This window comes from Leptinotarsa decemlineata, unplaced genomic scaffold, assembly GCF_025532065.1.
Source record: "Leptinotarsa decemlineata unplaced genomic scaffold, Ldec_3_MD MMD2_tig00026328_RagTag_RagTag, whole genome shotgun sequence".
Taxonomy (NCBI): domain Eukaryota; kingdom Metazoa; phylum Arthropoda; class Insecta; order Coleoptera; family Chrysomelidae; genus Leptinotarsa; species Leptinotarsa decemlineata.
The window spans coordinates 28,764,291-28,783,576 of record NW_027412688.1 but is presented as its reverse complement, the minus strand read 5'-3'; the positions used below and the strand labels follow the sequence as shown (position 1 = coordinate 28,783,576).

At 34.5% G+C, this 19,286-nt stretch overlaps 1 protein-coding gene across 1 annotated transcript; it reads left to right on the top strand.

Moving 5' to 3' along the window:
- The first annotated feature begins 8,532 nt into the window (after window positions 1-8,532).
- eIF5 (eukaryotic translation initiation factor 5) lies at window positions 8,533-17,491 on the top strand. Its single transcript, XM_023169693.2, has 5 exons — window positions 8,533-8,642; window positions 8,786-9,248; window positions 11,984-12,275; window positions 14,613-15,110; window positions 16,923-17,491. Exons 2-5 carry the CDS (start codon window positions 8,965-8,967, stop codon window positions 17,175-17,177), a joined length of 1,329 nt encoding a protein of 442 aa, XP_023025461.1. The 5' UTR covers window positions 8,533-8,642; window positions 8,786-8,964; the 3' UTR covers window positions 17,178-17,491.
- Window positions 17,492-19,286: the final 1,795 nt, after the last annotated feature.

Below are 19,286 nucleotides of genomic sequence, written 5' to 3'. Positions count from 1 at the left end.
ATATAACATTGAATAAAAACATTATGTAAGGAATGATAATTTAAATATCACAGCAGAGCTTCATTGTAAAATTTTTTAAGGGTACGCTTCATTCCACCTTGTTGACAATTTTCCTAAACAATTTATATGAGGTGATAGTTGTAAATTCCAATGAAATGTGATTGTGAACCTTTTTGCTTTCATAAATCAGTGAATTTTTTGTTTGAAGTTAATTTAGGGACAGGAAGAAGCATATGTTTCATTTAATCTTTGTTGTGGATTGTACTTTTAAGATCCTCGAGATCCTTTTGAACTTTTTGAATAAAATGATTTTGGCAAAAGCTATATCGTATCTCAAATGAGCTGCAATTAAAGCTTTTGCTCTAGTTCTCTAGTTGAATTTGGTTCATTTGCTACGTAACAATCTTATGCAAATGTATGTTTAATGTTTTTGATGAGTAGACCTAAGAATTTGAATTGTGTTGTATTTTCTGTACTATGGTCGTTTATTGCCACATCTTAGCAATCAAAATTAAAAGTGATTATGTTCGCTTTTTGGATATTAAAACATGAATTGGAATCACACCATTTGACGACTCTGGCCAAGTTCCTAATGATAGTTTCTAGCATATTTGAGGCATTTTTATGTCAAAGAAATAGTGAACCTCTCTTGAACCGTTATAGTAGATAAGTCGTTCATATATAATAGGAAACTGTTGAAGTCAATCAAGTAACCTTGAGGGACACCATAAAATATGTCCCTATTCTCTGATAGTTTACTTTTCAGTTCTACAACCTGTTTTCTGTTTTTCTGTTATCAATATGGGACTTTTAAAGCTCCAAACCATCGCGATCCAGTTTTTCGCAAAAGTTCGAGGTCATTTATTCTTGGACGCTTGGTCTTACGTTTATCGTACTTATAAAAAAATAAATGACCTGTTTTCGATATAAAAAACCAAATTCACAAAAGTTGTACCGGAATTCATCACTTATGCATATAGAGACCCCTTTCCAGAAATGAACATTTTTCCTATTTTGCTGTTTCCTTTTTTTGTATAGCGTTTGGTTAGAAAAGCTATCACTTGTAATGAGTATTTGGATTTATAAGTATTTTTATTGATGTTAGGACATTCTTATCAATTTCTCTACCCAGTATTACATAAGTGAGTTGTGATTTGAACTAGCTCATGGTGCATCTTCAAAATTTCAAATGGTGATACTAATTAATCACAGGTGTTCAGTTCAGTATGTAGTTTATCTGGTCATTTCATTTACATGCTTATCATATGTAATATAGTGAAACTAACAATAATTTATTTATTGATTTATTCATAATGAACGTTGATATAACTATCACTAGATTGTTCGATATACCGATATAAAAGAAGTAACAATTTGAAGGTAAAGTTGAATATGTAATTACTGTCAGATCAGCGGTTCATTAGCAATAATCCTGGAATATCGGATGCTAATGAACGACCTTTCAATTCAATCGTGAAGAAATAAACTCTGAAAATTACGAGCAAATTCGAGCTTTTACTGTTACTTTTTAGAGAATAACAAAAGACGAATGTCGTTCGGCTATAGATGTAGACCGTCTTTTGGAGCCACCTTATATGTTGGTTGAACGTTCTGACGATCTTATAGATGGCGTCTTCAAGAGGGGAGATCATTGCCTTCCTTACTCAGACTCCTTCAAAGTTAATGAAACCTGTGGCAGGCCGAGACAGCTGGATCACGAATGATTTTTTTTTGTGTTGTTGTTTCAACTAGTTACCTTGCATTGAAAGCTGTAGAGAAAAACTAAAGATGAAACTCGTAATGGACCGCTTTTGGGAGCCTCGTTTATTATACTGAATCTATACTGACGTTGCAAAAAAGTATTAGGAATATAACTATATTATGAAAAAAAAAATCAGATTTTGTACTTTGTACAGTGTCACTATTTTTCGGTTTTGAAGGGCGTTGATTTTTGACGCGAGTGGATAGCTTCTTCAGAGGTTTATACATCATAATCTCCGATGACTGGAAATAATTTAGTGGAAATAACTGTTCTAAAAACAGTTATTTCCACTAAACTTCTTTCTAAGTAATTTCATGGTAACTAATAGAGGTAACAGCCCACAGTTCCAGAGATATTTTAATTTTTATATAACATATGAGTACTACTAACATATGAGTTCTACATTTTTGATATCACATTTTGGAAAATCAGTGCCTTCTGCATGAAAAATAGAGAAACTTTTCTGTAGAGAATTTTAAAGTATACAAAAAAATTGATAGCTGATTTTTTCGTTATAGAAATAGTTGCATGAGAAATAAAGCTTTTTTTCACTATGGATTGTCTTCTACTTTTCGGGTAATGTTCTCCACAATGAAATAACAATTCAAGTATGTACGAGTCAGCAAGGATTTTAACTGTAGCAAAATTACATATTTCAACTGTTATATTTCAATTATGTGTCAATTTATCCATTAGCCATTATTATTCAATCATCTGAACGTATATGCCACCTCTGGAAAAATATACACTGAATTGCGACAAATCTGAACTTTCAACACTTTGCCGATGATGTGGACAATAATAATTTTGTCATTACTCATATTCTTCATTCAGTGGTTGACTGTTGTTCCTAAAAACGAGTTTCTTCAACACTGACACTTTTATAACTATCGTCTGTATTTCCCCATAAGTCAAAAATTAATATTTTGTTAGCGATTATAAAATAATATATCTTTTTCTATTTCAGAGACATTCTTAACAAGAAGCTTAATTGGGAATTTAGGGCCGGAACCAGCGAGGTGCATGAATTTGCAGCGACGCCAGCCCACCTGTTATAGGTGAGTTAATATGCAATTTAAGAACATAGGCTTTCACGGCCTGAGTCACGATTGAAGAGAACAAAACCTGACCTTGGTAGGCCGTGCTCGAATAGAACCCGAATTATAAAACCTTTCTTCTGCTACTACTATAACCTTCATCCTTGTAGTCAACGCATATACCACCGGTGATGTCTGCTACTTCTCTCAATACACAGTGCATTTCTTTAATACCACCCCCCATTTTAGTTTCACAGATCAAATCAAAACTTTGAAATTTGGGATAATGAAATTAATGCATGGATACTTTATTTTGAAGTGAAATTGACAGATGAAACTTTCAAGATGGCGACTGGGTGCCATCTGGGAAAAAAATTAAATGGAAAGGGGGGTCTTGTGACATATCATTTTGAAGCTCCTGACGAATACTTCACAACCCTAATATGAAGTCAATATCTTCACATACTACAAAATGGAGAAACATTTAGTAATTTCCTGAAGACAAACACATTAATATCGATATTTCTAGAAATATTCCTTTTTATCTGCCATATGGCAATTCCAACAACACGATAAGGTTTGTTAAGTTACTTTATTTTTATAAAAATGACAAAAATGTCAGTACGACAATGAACATCATTGTTCACTTAGAATATTCTCATTTACTAGTAGAAAAGTACCACGTCAACAATCTCTAAAATGGTTAATTCTTGTCCATTGGAAGAAAAAATTGAAGCGATTTTTATTTACGGTGCGACGCATAACTTTCACGAGACTGAAAGGATTTTCAATGAACGTTTTCCGAATCATCCTATCTGTAGAAAATATTTGAGGGAACTTGTATCCAAATTCACAACTACCGGTAGTGTACATAACAAAAAGCCCCCAGGTCATCCGTCCATTCCGGAAGAACAGCAAGTGCAAATAATTGGTGAGATGGTATAAATCCTGAACAGTCTGCTTATTCCGTCGCAAATGTTTGTGAGGTGTCTCCTTCTACTGTGTAGAGACTTTTGAAGAGGATCGGTATTATCCATACAAAATTGAAATGGTACACCAATTAACTGAAGATAACCCTGATTCAAGAACAGAATTCTGCGAAATCATGACGGAAACCATTGCAAGGCATCCTACCTATCTCCACAAACGGCAATGTTCACAGACAAAATTGCCGTTATTGGAGTGACACCAACCCTCACCTTTTCAGGAAAACACACACCCAATATCCACAAAAAATTAACGTTTGGGCAGGAATATTGGGAAACCATATTGTAGGACGTCTATTTATTGATCAAAATTCAACAGGGGAACTGTATTTGAATATGCTGGAAACTACTGTTGACCCTCTCATCACTGAAATCGTCGAAGCGAATCCTAATGAATTCGATATGGATATTGTATTCCAACAAGATGGAGCACCACCACATTACTCCAGACAAGTAAGAAACTATTTGGATACTACTTTTCTGGTCGTTGGATTGGCCGTCGAGGTCCTACAGAATGGCCAGCCCGCTCGCCAGATTTGACACCATTGGACTTTTATGGGGCTATTTGAAGCAAAAGGTGTACGAAACTGAACCTGCTTCAATATTGGATATACGGCAGAGAATAATAAATATTTGTAGCGATATTGACGTTACTGTGTTCGAAAATGTTCGGGGAAAATATCGGATAGGCTGTTCATATGCAAGACGTTCTAGGCAATCATTTCGAGCATCTTTGAACTGACCTCAAGCTTATTACCTCACATTATGTAGTTGAATGTCAATGTATTCAGGCAATTATTTCAAGTTCCTCCATTTTGTAGTAGTTGAAGATATTGACATTATATTCTATGAGCTTCAAAAAGATGTGTCACAAGACCCCTCTTTCCATTTAATTTTTTTCCCAGATTGCGCCCAGTCGCCATCTTGAAAGTTTCATCTGTAAATTTCACTTTAAAATGAAGTATTCCTGCATTAATTTATTTATCCCAAATTTCAATTTTTTGAGTTGATCCGTTCAAAAAATAAAAGGGGGGACATTAAAGAAATACACTGTATAATTCATAATTACTAAAGAACCTCAGAATGTTTCTTTCAAATTATCAAAATTTAATAATCATACACTGTTTAGTCTCGTCTACTTTTTTGTAGATGAGATGAGTTAGAGATTCATTATATTGGGATCAAACTATTCAATCACCTGCCAGCTTAAACTAGAGACATAAGAGTTTGTTATATTTTACCTCCTCATTTTATGTTACTGTATTTGCTCAACTTACTTGTGTGTTTTTATATGTTATTTGGTGTGAAACATCCATAACCGCACCTAAAGCCGATTGCTGGCGTGGCGACGGGTCGCCGTGTGCAAGCGACTGTGCGATTTATGATGGGGAATCAGCCGATACTTTATGATGGAAATCCATAACGTATTCAAAAAATACTTCATTGTGAGATTTTCAATAAACAGTTTTACAAAAACGCAACACATGTTTCGCCATACAATGGCTTCTTCAGGCGTGTTAGTACACACGTAATCAGATTAAACTGTTTATTGTTGTTCGTATCGATTGAAGTTTTTTTTTTTTTTTTTCATTGAAACATTTGATGCCAATATAATTTGGTGTGCTTTTACCCTAGATAATCTCGAGAGAAGTTCGTGAATGTTTTCTTTTTGATGTAGTCCTGGTCCTAGGTTCTTGGCCTTCTCACAGTTCACTGTCGCCTGAATCATCATATGCAGAAACTCGGGCTGTCGGAAGACAGTGTGTGTCGCCACTGTTTGGCTGTTTGGAAAATGATGAAACAGCAGAGCATATACTTTGTGCCTGCCCCGCTGCGGACCGAATCAGGTTTTCAGAGTTTGGTAGAACGACACTTCCACCATTTGAAAGATCACACACCATATAAACTAATTGGCTTCGTCAAGAAGCTGTGTTTATTTGATCGAATTTGAATAGGTGTGAGCCACAATAAACCCTTTCGGGTTGCGATAGAGGGTTGAATAGGTCCACTCCCTTTTGACCTAACCTAGGTTCTGACAGTCACATATGATTCAAGAATAATTACACCTAGATGTTGATTTCCGCGGGGGTTTTAATTGCGGCCCTGGCCACATACCTAGATGGGTGCGAGATTTCTAGAGCTTTAATATATATTTTTTTTATCATGCAATAGGTGGGACATTGAGAATAGGTTGAATACAACATTGGGATTGAAGACTCTTGTGAGTCATCTATACATCGGCATAGTTGTTTCAAAAATTTTTTGTGCGTATTATTTCGTGCTAGCAGATTATTCTTTTGCCAACTTCAATTCAATGTTGACCGCTGGGTTGTATAACGTTCAAGGTCCTTGTATGCACTACATATGATTGGAATCTGGGATCTACCAATGAACACGGAAGTGGATTTCTGACCACACGGTCTGTAATGTGAAATATATGTTACTTTCTCCAACTAGCCAGACATGAAGTTCACCTCGTGATTATGAAATTTGATATTGAAATGCCAGAAAGGTTTAGAAATGGATGATGCCCCAACTACGCATCACCCCGTTTACATCAGCTAACAGCATGTATACTCCGAAAGAAGGAGCAATTATTATATGATGATAGAAGATGATCGTCGTCGTCTGCGTAATTGTAAAATAATTAAGGAATGATAAGGTGGAGAGAGGAATAGACAATGCCCCAACCACACAGTGTCCTGTGTACACCAACCAACAGTGTCCTATGTACACCAACCAACAGTATGTGTACTCCTAGGAAAGGATAAGGGATGATAAGATCAGTCTATGACGATAGCGGTGGACTATTTTGTAGGAGGATCTGTGAAGGAAGAGGATCAGGAGGATATTTATCGTCAGAACCGCCATCGGCTGTCTTCCTAGGAAATAAGTCCCATCTAACAGATGGCTCCTCATAATCCACACCTCGACATCATCCCACAGGTCATCAATGAGGTCAGCCTCCGAAACAGGATCCGCTTCATTGTAACTGGGATCCAAGAAGTCGTCTTCGGAAAGGTCCGCCTCATCGCTGCCGGTAACGTGCAGCACCTCCTATCAGATCACGTCCGGTAACGTGCAGCACCTCCTATCAGATCACGTCCGGGCTGTTCGTGGTAATGAGGCTCTGTGGTGGAATTCACATCGTCTTCTCCGATAAACCAGTCGTTAGGCGACCTTCTGGGCTCCGAATACGCATAAGGCTCAGTGGTGTAATATGCTTCTTGGTATGATGCTGCCATGTTGAAGATAGCTGATCTTTTGAATATACATACTTTTATACTCTTGAGAAGGAGTGGGGAGGAAGTGGGATGAAATTTTTACAAGATGCTTCCTTGTTTTATTATTTCCGTCAATGATACACTTTGCGTTTTGTTGAATATGTGTATCAAGGAAAGTACATGGTGATGTAGTCACCTAATTGGTGTTTTTTCCTGGAATCCGAAGGAAAGCTGATAGTGCCCCAACCACGCATTGCCTTGTGTACACCAACCAACTCACATATTGCCCTGTGTACACCAACCAACTCACGTGTACTCTGTGAAAAAAAGGAGGTGAGGAAGTAAAAGAAACGAGGGTTATGTTTCCACGTCTTCAACACCCCTCTTGAGCCGCTCCTGGAGAACGTTCACGTCGTCATTCATTCCGTCGATCAATTCACTGAAACATCCTCAACGTGGTTACTCCTCATCGACTACGACGATTTCTCGACCATTCTCCTTGAGGCTGATCTCCAACTCCGCCAGTTCAGCCAACAAACGCGCTTCATTTAGACTATATGTGCCCGTCGCTTACGTGTGGCAACCTCCGCCACTCTTCCATCACTTTCCCGGACAGTCACCAACTTTGTCTTCCTCTCTCAGCAAACTCTGAAATTCTGCAGAGTTCGTGAAAGTCCTCGACTAAATCCGGTACCATAGTACCTTTGTGGAGGTAGTACCTCTGTGGAGGTACCATAGTACCTTTGTGGAGGTAGTACCTCTGTGGAGGTACTATAGTACCGGCTTGTGGCTGGTCACGTAGCTCGACAGCGGTTTCCGAAGACACCGTGGAGGCTGGCTGGATAACTGAAGCACCAGTTGCCATATGTGGGGCAGTCGGTGGCTGCTTTTTCGGCTTGGTCGTGGTGGTGGTATCCAACGTGGAGGGGACTCGCCAGATGGTCAAACGTTTTATCGCTGTAAAACTCTTGTTTTGGTGGCCTAACCTTGAATGTTATCATCATTTTATCGTTTTGAACAGAATAATCTATGAAAATTATCTTCGATTTTTTTTTCATTATCACTTCGTGATGATACACTTAGGCATTGATAAAATTCATCTCCATATTCAAAATTTCTTAAAAATTATACATAAGTATTACTCAATTCAGAATATCCTGATCACACATACATCAGAATTGGAAAAAGAATAAAAAAAATCAACAGATATATATTTTATTTGAAATGGAAGAACTTTATGTTTTGAACTTCTCTAGACTTTAAATTGCAGTACTTTTTTAAAAACACCTAATCTTCAAGAGTCGTGCTAGATCTTTCAATTTGATACAAAGAAAATATGAGTAGGAAACAAAGAGTGAGCTGGACATTAAAAAAAATTATCTCTCAATAAAGTATGACCGAATATGAATTATCTATAAAATTATCTAGAAAATAAAAAATCGAGATTCACATATTTCGAAATCTAACTTTTTAAAAGGGGAGTTACAGAGGAGGAGATAAAAATAAAATATTAATATATAAACCAGCTGATAAACCAGCTATTGTTGATAAATTAAGTACAAAAAACTTATGCTTCCTTTTCTTTCTTTATTCCATCACTAGCAATAGTAAAAACTAGGTACAATATCTAAAGGTAATGACTGGAATTTTTTGTGAAACTTTCGACATTATTTCCCAATTTTTTTCAACATTGGAAATATTGGTAATCCCAATAGTAATGTTTTTGTATAATTTGATTGATAACAATGTGAAAAATAAAGTTGTTTTATTTTGCAGGACTACAAAATTTTCTTCTAATAGACATCGGAAACTCCAACCATTCAGAGAAACGTGACTGGCTACTGAAACATCATTCCAATTAAAGAACATACAACCATTAAGATCAACACTGGATGCCATTCAACTCAAAACAACTCTAATTATTTTATTCGTAAAGTTCATCGGCAGCAATCATCATGAGTGTTAACGTAAATAGAAACGTTAGTGATGTCTTCTACCGCTACAAGATGCCACGGATCATGGCCAAGGTGGAAGGTAAGGGAAACGGCATCAAGACTGTCATCGTCAACATGGTAGAGGTCGCTAAGTCCCTTGGCAGGCCACCTACCTACCCTACCAAATACTTTGGCTGCGAGCTAGGGGCTCAGACCCAATTCGATTTCAAAAACGAGCGGTTCATCGTTAATGGTTCACACGATGCTTCCAAGCTGCAGGATCTTCTCGACGGGTTCATTCGCAAGTAAGTGTCACCTCGATGCATTCACATTTTTCCAGTTCATAAACCAAATATGTTCTAATTATATCAGGAAGTAAGTATATGGATAATTCAAATCATCTGAAGGAACAATTTGTTCAGGCCAGTCTCAACTCCCTACACTGTAGGTTAATGGACCGACACCTATCAGAAAACAACGTCTCCCCTGGCTAATACCACGAAGGACATTGGATTATATACGATATGTATCGGTCCATTAACCTACAGTGTAGGGAGTTGAGACTGGCCTGAATAAATTGTTCCTTTAGATGATTTGATTTATAGCCAGTCTTCAAGTATGCCCGATGACTATATGTGAATATGGATAATTGTTTTTTCGTACCCATTTCACAAAATATAGTAATCATAGAAAAGTGATTAAACTCAATGAGTCCCAGAATACATTATGAACGAGCTGAAGTATTATAAATGACCTTGTCCTTGACCTTGACCTTGTCAAAAGACAAAATAATTTCACGGTACCAGTTTGGTTTTCAGGTAGGAAAAATGCTAATGACACTATATTTATTTTTCCACACAATAGCAGGCAGCATTTTTCTGCAATTTCTCAAAACCATTTGTCTATGTTGATCACAAGATACTGTTCTAAACTTCACCACTGGATTCTTCATTCAGATTCTCTCATTCAGAGCACTCCAACTCTTTGTACATCAAATCTACTGTCTGTGGCGTGCCACAGGTTTCATTAATGACACCTTCGTTTCTTATCATATATCCATAATCTCATCAGCACTGACATCGACAGAACTGAGAAAACAACTAGTTATTAGGTTCGTTCCAACCAGCGTCAGAAACAGTTTCTGACAGTCAGGATTCTGTGCAGTAATGTGATTGCGTTCCAACGTGAGTTTCCAACCATTAGTAAACTATCAGTTTTCTGTTCCATCCAAGATTCAAACCTGTTCGAAATCTGTGGTTTGAGGATTATCTTCTAACCATCAATCTGACGCATGCATATTCCGTATTACTGTTTCTGTTTTATGTTCATGCAACTTACAAACAACATAACCTGCAAAAATTGTTATAAAATTAATTATGTATTTGCTGGCGCAGGAAAAATTAGGAATTCTTTAAGTGAACCTAAAATATGAACATCTTTAATTACACAAATTAATTATTGCGGTGACCTCCCAGTTCCATGTTGATTAGTAAATAGAATAGAGATATAAAATTCTGCAACCTTCTTTTACTCTCCAGAAATACACTTGATTAGATTTATTTTTAAAGAATTGAAGGGGTTATATTTTTAGGAGTGACATTCGTTGTGGAATGTTTGAAATACAAACTGAGAGAAAAATATCTTCTGTATAATTCAGTGTTCATATAGAAGTATTTGTTTCGAAAGATTTTTTTCTCTTTCGTGTAATTCAATGTTTATATGAAAGTAGCTGTTTCAGGAGGACATTCTTTCAGTTTGTGTCTGAAAGTTACTTCTTTGCATGATCTACACATCCATGTATAGAGTTACTTATTTTCAAATTGATTACTTCCTTCCTTTCTTTGGAAGATTCCCTCATCCCCTTTTTTTGTATCAAGATGGAGTAGTAGAAAGACAAAAACTTTCTTTCCCAAATTATTTTTAAAGGTTATGTTGAAATTCCATGCCAAACTTCAGTTGAACTATCAGCTGTTCCAATCAGAAATTTCAAATTAATCAGAAACCAATATTTACCAGACATGCGCGTTGACAACGATTTACAAACAGTTGGAAATCTGTTTGTGACTCAAGGTTGGAACGAACCTATTATGTCCTAAGTTATAAATGTATCTAAGCAGGACCCGAGTATTGGTATCCAAGTAAATGTCACTGTCTTTGCTGATGGCAGATCATGGTGTGGAAAAAATATAACTCCATTTAAGAAAACTATTAATAATGACATTGAAGCATTAAAATTATGGTGTGACTAACCATCTGGCTTTGAACATATCCAAAAGTAATATTTTATCATATCACACGTTAAAAGGTAAACCTCGTTAATCCTTAGCTCGCACAACTTTTGACTTCTGAGGGTTGTCGTTCGTAGGGGTGCGACAGCTGGTTAACGGAAAAACAGATTTTAAACAGATTGAAGTCTGATTTAGGAGATTTAAACGTAGGCCTTGAAACCATTACAAACTGTTCTGCTGCAAAAGTTCCAGGAGTAATTTTTAACAACAAATTGAAATTTGATGATCATATCACCGATATGAATAAAAAACTTGTCTGTTGATATTTTCATTGAGGGTAGTGGTGAATCACTTCTGAACTAAAATCACTTTTTCCTATTCAGTTTGTATTCCAAACATTTGTTTGGAATCGAATGGAATGGAATTGAATCAGATATCATTCATAGGAATGCTACACAAAAACGAATCTCTCTTAAAAACATACCCCTTTTTTAAAACTAACCTTAAAATGTAAATGTTGTCATAAAGTTTCAAAGTAAGTGTATGTGGTTTGTTCTTTCCTCGGAATTGAAATGTAATCTTTGGCGGTTGTTATAATCCTTGGCTGCGCCAACCTCATCCGTTATTTGATACATATCGGCCTTGTAACGTTAATAACTAGATCCATAAGCTGTCTGTAATTTTTATTATTATTTGGCAATATGCTTACATTTGCTACTTTAATATTAGATTTTATTTTTATTTAGCGACTTCATTAGCAAGAAATGATTCTCATATCAATAAAGCATATTTTGATTCTAAACTTATTACAGGTTTGTGCTTTGTCCGGAATGTGATAATCCAGAAACTGATTTGATAGTATCTCTGAAGAGAAACACCATTTCTCAAGGTTGTAAAGCTTGTGGATACCACGGTGTGCTGGAATCCAACCACAAGTTGATGACTTTCATTCTGAAAAATCCGCCTAATTTCAATCCTGCGAGTCAGGGATCTTCTTTGACTGAGGGAAAAAGATCTAAGCGGAGCAAGCGTAATGGAGAATCGAATGGAGACCAAGAGGAACAAGATTCTGCTCTTGATTCGTCAGTTTCTGAAAAGCCTGATGTGAGTGCGAACAATTTTTATTGAATTATAATAAGATAAAGAGTTTGAAGACTAACTTTTTCAGTCACACAAAAAATCTTTGACATTTCATAGTATATAAGAGGTACTCTTTAACACTGAAGTTTAAAAAACATCACTTTCTAACAAGATTTTTGAGATAAATGTAATAAAAAAATGGCATTTAAAATTGAAGAAAAGAACTCCCAAGTTATCAAAAAATGGTTCGATGACAATTTCGAAATAACAAAATATATTCCTTTCGTTTATTATAAAAATCATTGATCAATCAACAATTCTGTTCAATTGTATGAAATCCTCACTAATAAATACTTAGGAGTAATGATAGTTTAATCACAATTATATTCTAAAATTTTACCTTAGGTAGGTGCAGGAGAATATTTACTATGAGACAATCATTTTGAATATTTTTAAATTCAATAATAGAGAAAGTATTGAATATAGTGAACAATATGCCACCAGAAATAGATATAATACGCTTTTATCGCCCATTTTATTGATTTTATAATAATGCATTTTTTATTAACCTTCACTCTTCACTTTTATTATTTAGTAGCAGAAGGTTTTATCTTTGTAACTCTGAACAAGATTTTCTTTATTCCTGACTTGTCATAAATGTACTGTAGAATGTAAAATTGTCAAATAAAATACTCTTCTCTATTCTATATCACTGAAATATAAAGTAAATGAATTGAATTTTTTTTTTATTATCTTTTCCGACAGATATTGAAATTAGGTCATTCATTGATCAACAGAAAAACAGATTCTAAACAGATTTAGTCCAAAAAAGTAGATTGTTGCATCTTGAGAATTGATTATATTGTTTTTATTTCGAGATTTCTTCAATATGAAATAAACTCAAATGTACATTTTTTTCAGGTCGTTCTTGATTTTAGTCTATCTTACAAATCTCATATGGATACCTATTACAAAAATATGCAAAGTAGAGTTTAACTAGTTTTATAATTTCTTCATATATAAACATGTACGCTTATGTAAAAAAAAAGTGGATATTGAGAATAATATTTAAAAAAAACATGAGGTATTCATCGAATCTACTTTATTCCGAAAACTATATATTTGATATCAGACAAATATTCTGCCAAAGAATAGTAACTTGTATAAATAAAAACCGAATTTCTCTTCAATCCATTGAGCATACATATAATACAAGAACGAAGATAAATTTAAAAAATGTTCCGTGCCGTGAAAAGAGTATTGGGCAACGTTCCGTAGAATTCTTGGCTCCGAAAATATTCAATTTGCTACCAGATGAAATAAGTCATTAAAAATTATTTTTCTTTCAAGTGACATGTAAAAACATGGATAAACAGAACTGGTAGAATAATTTTCAACAATGTTATCAACCTGAAATTTTTGAAATAGCTTATGATTGCTTTTGCTGAATTGTTCCGATATTGTCACACTTACCCAATATAGACTTTGAAACACGGAATTGATATATTTACACTAATTTGACGCATTTACCTTATTGTGACCCTTTACTTGATATGGACTTCCCACCTAGATTATGTTACAAATTTACTTCTCTGTATTTATATATATTTTCTTATACTTTCATATATCACGCACAAGCATTTTTGCTTCAGTGATTAGTATGTTTGTTTTCAAAAATTGTTTTAATTTATAAACGTGTTGTAATTTGTGTTTTATCAAAAATAAACATTATTATTATTATTATATTATTCTGCAGATGACAATATACATAACATAAACTATCTCTCAAAAAAACTCTAGAAATACTGTTAGTATTGAGGTATTATTGAAGGCATACTTTGCAGTGTTTCAGAAACTAAAAGAAGATGCTAAGATAAAGTTTACTGAACCAGATATCTTGATTGTTTCATCACACTACTTTTAAGAATGTTTAAATGGGTAATATGAGAATAAGTATCTATATAGTTAGTATCGTTCACGTAATATTTGCCAAAACGATAATATTGTTTTACAATATAGCCAATAGAAAAAAAATCAGAAAATATAAAAACTATTATGGTTTAGTATTTTTTAATATGATCTGTCAAATGCATTTTCGTTAAAAGCTTCCTCAAGACAATATAATCCTTATCAGGTGAAGATGTTCTTGAACATATTTGTAAAAATGCAAATTGTTTTTGTAGTATATAAGCACAACATCAAACTTCAATAAAGTATACTATTCTTGTCTTTCCTATAAAGCTGATGTGTTCTATGATACGGTGCCCAAAACCCTATATTTTCTCTCTTCAAAACCTGAAATTATTAGTAATTTTATTGCCCATCTCACCTATTGATAACATTGGCTCTCTGTATTTATAGGTTGGAAGTGATGATGATCAAACAGAATGGGCAGTGGATGTGTCTGAAGAAGCGGTAAGAGCGAGAATGCTGGATTTGACTGATGGAGCTAAAAATATGACTATCAGCGATGACCTTGAGAAATCCGAGAAAGAACGTATGGACATTCTCTACAACATGGTCAAGTCGAAGAGAGACAGCGGAATTTTGGATAACACCAACACCCAGAAGGAAATTTTGAACGAAGCAGAGCGTCTCGAGATTAAGCAAAAGGCCCCGCTCATTTTGGCCGAGTTATTGTTTGATCACAACATCCTTGTGCAAGCAAAGAAATATCGTTTGCTGTTCCTTCGTTTCACTTTGAATGAGAAAAAAGCTCAACGATATCTGATGGGCGGTCTGGAGCAAGTTATTGCTTTACATCGCGATAAACTTATGAGCAAGGTCCCTGTTGTTCTCAAGGTGTTCTACGATATGGATATACTTGGAGAGGAATGCATCATCGAGTGGTCTGATAAAGTAAGTTGATTTATGACTAGTGAAAATTATTTACGAGAAATAATATACTCCGAAAAATTTCATTTAAAGACAATAAAAGTTGAAGGAATTTTGATTGTGCTCAAAAATAAGTACGTGTTTGATTCCAAAAAACGATTCTTATCATTAAAAAGGCAATGTTCAGATCATTATTGCAATCTCCATGTAATCTCCGGTTAGCGTGAGTGGTTTGTTACAGTCATTAAATTGGTTTTCATTGCATATCGTCCAAACAGCACTATGAATTGCACGTTAACAGGTAAGACCTCGTTAATCTTTTGCTCGCACAAGTTTGGACTTTTGAAAGTTGTCAATTGAAACTTCACTGCTTCTGAGTTCTGCACAAAAAGATGCCTTGGATTGAACGGCTACCTCAACTGCTATCTGACAGATTTTATAGGAGAAACAGAAATATTTTACATGTTGAATTGATTGATTCCACATTGTGAGACAATCGTTTCTTTTTTAAACGTAAATGTGGAGTCTAGTAGTTTTACAATAATTACGAGACAATTTGTTATTATCCATACTCTTATCAGTAATTCTTAACTCTTCAAAACAAACACTTTTCCCAATCAACATAAATGCAATTCATATGTATACTGTTTCCAAGATAAGAGGCTTTCCATAGAAAAATTGGAAACCATGAGAGATGAAATCAAATAAAAAAATGTTTTATTGTCCCTCATGAAATCTTATTGACAAAGCATGTTATGTAAAATTAACATATACCATCATATGTAAATGAATATATACAAACAAAAAACTAACGTACATATAAATTAGGGCATAACATACCATCACTAATATTCCTTCAGGTCATATAAGAGACCATTTGTAGGAGTAACTTCGCCTTACATATAAATATACATACATATAATACATATACATATATTACACACACATATATTATTAAATGAAGGAAAGAGAAATGAAACTTTCTATGTTTTTTTACAATTTTTATTTGTAACTAACGATACTGCAGTTTGAGTGGTAAAGTGGTAAAAAACATAGAAAGTTTCATTTCTCTTTTCTTCATTATGATTTCCTACCATGTAGTAACGGGTACATCCATCTATTTACAATATTACATATTTACAGATAACGTATGATATCATTACAGCATGTGTTTAAATAACAAAAGTGATCTTGCTTATAGATCATATACTTTATATCGTAGGATGAATAGTCAAACAGCACTTACACTGGTATAAGGCTATTCATGTATGTTGATTTATAAATCAACATAAATAATAAACATATGATTTTCCAAAACACAAAAAAATAGTTTGAAATCCTTGAAATACAAAGTTGGTTGAATCAGGAATAGGAAATTTATTTTAGAGTTTATTCAACTGAAGTTTTGAAATTTAGGGAATTCCAATTCTGTCTGTTGAAATCTATTCTTCCGTTAAGCAACTGTCGTCCACTTATGAAAGACAACACTCAAAAGTTTGAAATTGTGCGAGCTAAGGACTAACGAGGTCTTACCTTTTAACGTGTGATTCTTATCATTGGTTACGGACATGATAGATATGAATGGAAATTCGTCAGTTTTATTTTAATTTTTACTTAGCGTTATTTGAAAAGTTATTGAGAAAGCAAAAACACCTTTTCATTGCCACTTTCCATCTTGTGAAAAATGCCGTTTAGAAATTTTCAACCTGACGTTTTATCTTCGAGAAACCATCACCTGTTTTGATATTATTACATAGTCTAAAAAAAAACACCCGGTATAATTGAGCTTTTTTGGTGGCATAATGTCACATATTGATTTGATGATTTCCATTTAAGGTATCCAAAAAATATGTTGCGAAAGAGGTCAGTCAAGAAATTCATGACAAGGCGTCTCCTTTCGTGAAATGGTTGAAAGAAGCGGAATCCGAAGAATCGGACGACGCAGAAAATAGCGATGAAGACGACGACGACGTTGAGATAGTGTACAACGATCGCGCCCAAGTACATTTGAAAGCAACTCCTCAGCCAAAGCCGAAGGAGACAGAAATAGAAGATGATGGACCGGATGATGTTGACATCGATGCCATTTAGTTTATTTGATGATGTTAGTTATATTACGAGAGTGTTCTATCTATCCAGTCTTTGATTCACTTGGTAAAGTTCTAACACTCATTCTTCAATTACTTGTTATTATTGTTTTCAATTTTCCAATGTAATTTTATTTACTCTCCACAAATTATGCAATATGCGGTGAAATATAAACATTTTCCTACTTTATAATGTTTTTATATTGTTAGTATTGAAAATTTTATAGAAGATACTATGTATACTTTTATGGCTGTCAAGAGCGTATTCACGGATATCCAAGTCTATCCTTTCAATGTCAGTAAAAATATGAACATAAATGTTTGTTTTATTTATTTCTGGAGATTATTTCGCTTAAGAAAAACTATTGGACTTTGTCCGATGATCACAAATCTGAAGTCAAAATGTGGCGCTGTCGTCCATTTTCGGAGATATGCGGTCATGCAACGTCAAGAAATTAACAATGGGCTCATTCAGGCTAATTCAGTTTTTTATTGAAAAGTATGTATTTTAAAAGTAAATCATCTTCCAAGTATCCCACAAAATTTTCAGGTTTATATGTCAATTAACAACTGAGCAAGAGCAATTGAAAATGTGAGATTGCCTGCAGTACATTGTGACGTCACCCCAGGCAAACGAGCTACGAGCGGTGGCAACCGGACCTGTAGTTGGAGATTATGAATCGCTGCTATATTCAATTCAATTTTCTTCAAAGTAATGTATATATCAATTCTGGGTAACTGGCATTTTTGAGACAAAAGTTCTCTAATAAATAAAAAGTACCTTGGGATTCCAAGACATAATTTCGGATTTTTCTCTATGACGTAAATAGATCTTCGCTCAATATTGTTTTTCGAATTCCAGTTTTCAACTAATGTTCCAGACAAAGTAGAATCTGATGATGTATCAAAAGAAGTCATGTCTGATGTACTCAAACTCTCACTGTCCTCGAGGAAACTTAGTAGTAATTTTTTCCAATACTTTCTGTATTTTCTATTTCTTTAGAACGATTTCTTTTTCGGTGATATATAATATTTACGGTCTGTTTAGCTCTTAATCTTCGAAAAACCTGTTTATTAACTTGAATTCCAACATCAAAGGTCTTTGTTTGAAGGTGATTGACAATGTTTCATGATGAGTTTCACTAGTTCGGACTTCCATTGTCTACTATATAAAATGATTTGAAATCCCTGAAACAACTAAAAAAGAAGAATTAAAAATGAATAGCTGAACGTTTGTTTGAAGGTGATTGACAATGTTTCGTGATGAATTTCACTAGTTCGGACTTCCATTGTCTACAATATAAAATGATTTGAAATCCCTGAAACAAGTGAACTAACGTGACTTGGAATCTCTACACTTTTTTATTTTTTATTATTTTCTTTTTTCATTCCTTTAATTTTTATTTATTCAATTACTATATTTTTACTTGTAGGTTATTTCATTTCAGCTTTATTGTTGCTTAATATAATTGTTATTTTCAACTATTCTTTTTTACTTGTTTCAGGGATTTCAAATCATTTTATATAGTAGACAATGGAAGTCCGAACTAGTGAAATTGAATAGCTGAAAATAAGAATTATATTAACCAAAATAAACTAGAAATGAAATAATAGTGAAATAAAATACAAGTAAAAATAGAACAATTGAATAAATAAAATTAAAGAAATGAAAAAAAAAATGAAAAGTGGAGAGATTCCAAGTCACGTTAGTTCACGACGGAATGGCTACTCCAAAGCAATGGTAAAAAAGACTTTGGCTAAAAGACAGCAGGAGCCTCGCAAGGAAGAGAAGCCGTCACAACCAGTGCTTGCACTTCCCTACATCAGAGGATTATCGGAGAGGATAAGAAGAATTGGTTCCAAGTACAACATCAGAACCTGCTTCAGATCCGGAAACACTATTCGAGCAGCTTCACGAAAACCAGGCCACCAAACGCGGACTGCGATTCCAAGAATTGCATTTACCGGATACCCTGTGAGTGCAGAAAATCCTATATTGGTGAAACTAAGAGGCCATTGAATGTTCGCATTGCCGAGCACAAGAAACACACACAGCGAGGGGAAACCAGCAAATCAGGAATAGCAGACCATGTTTGGACCCATCAACACAACA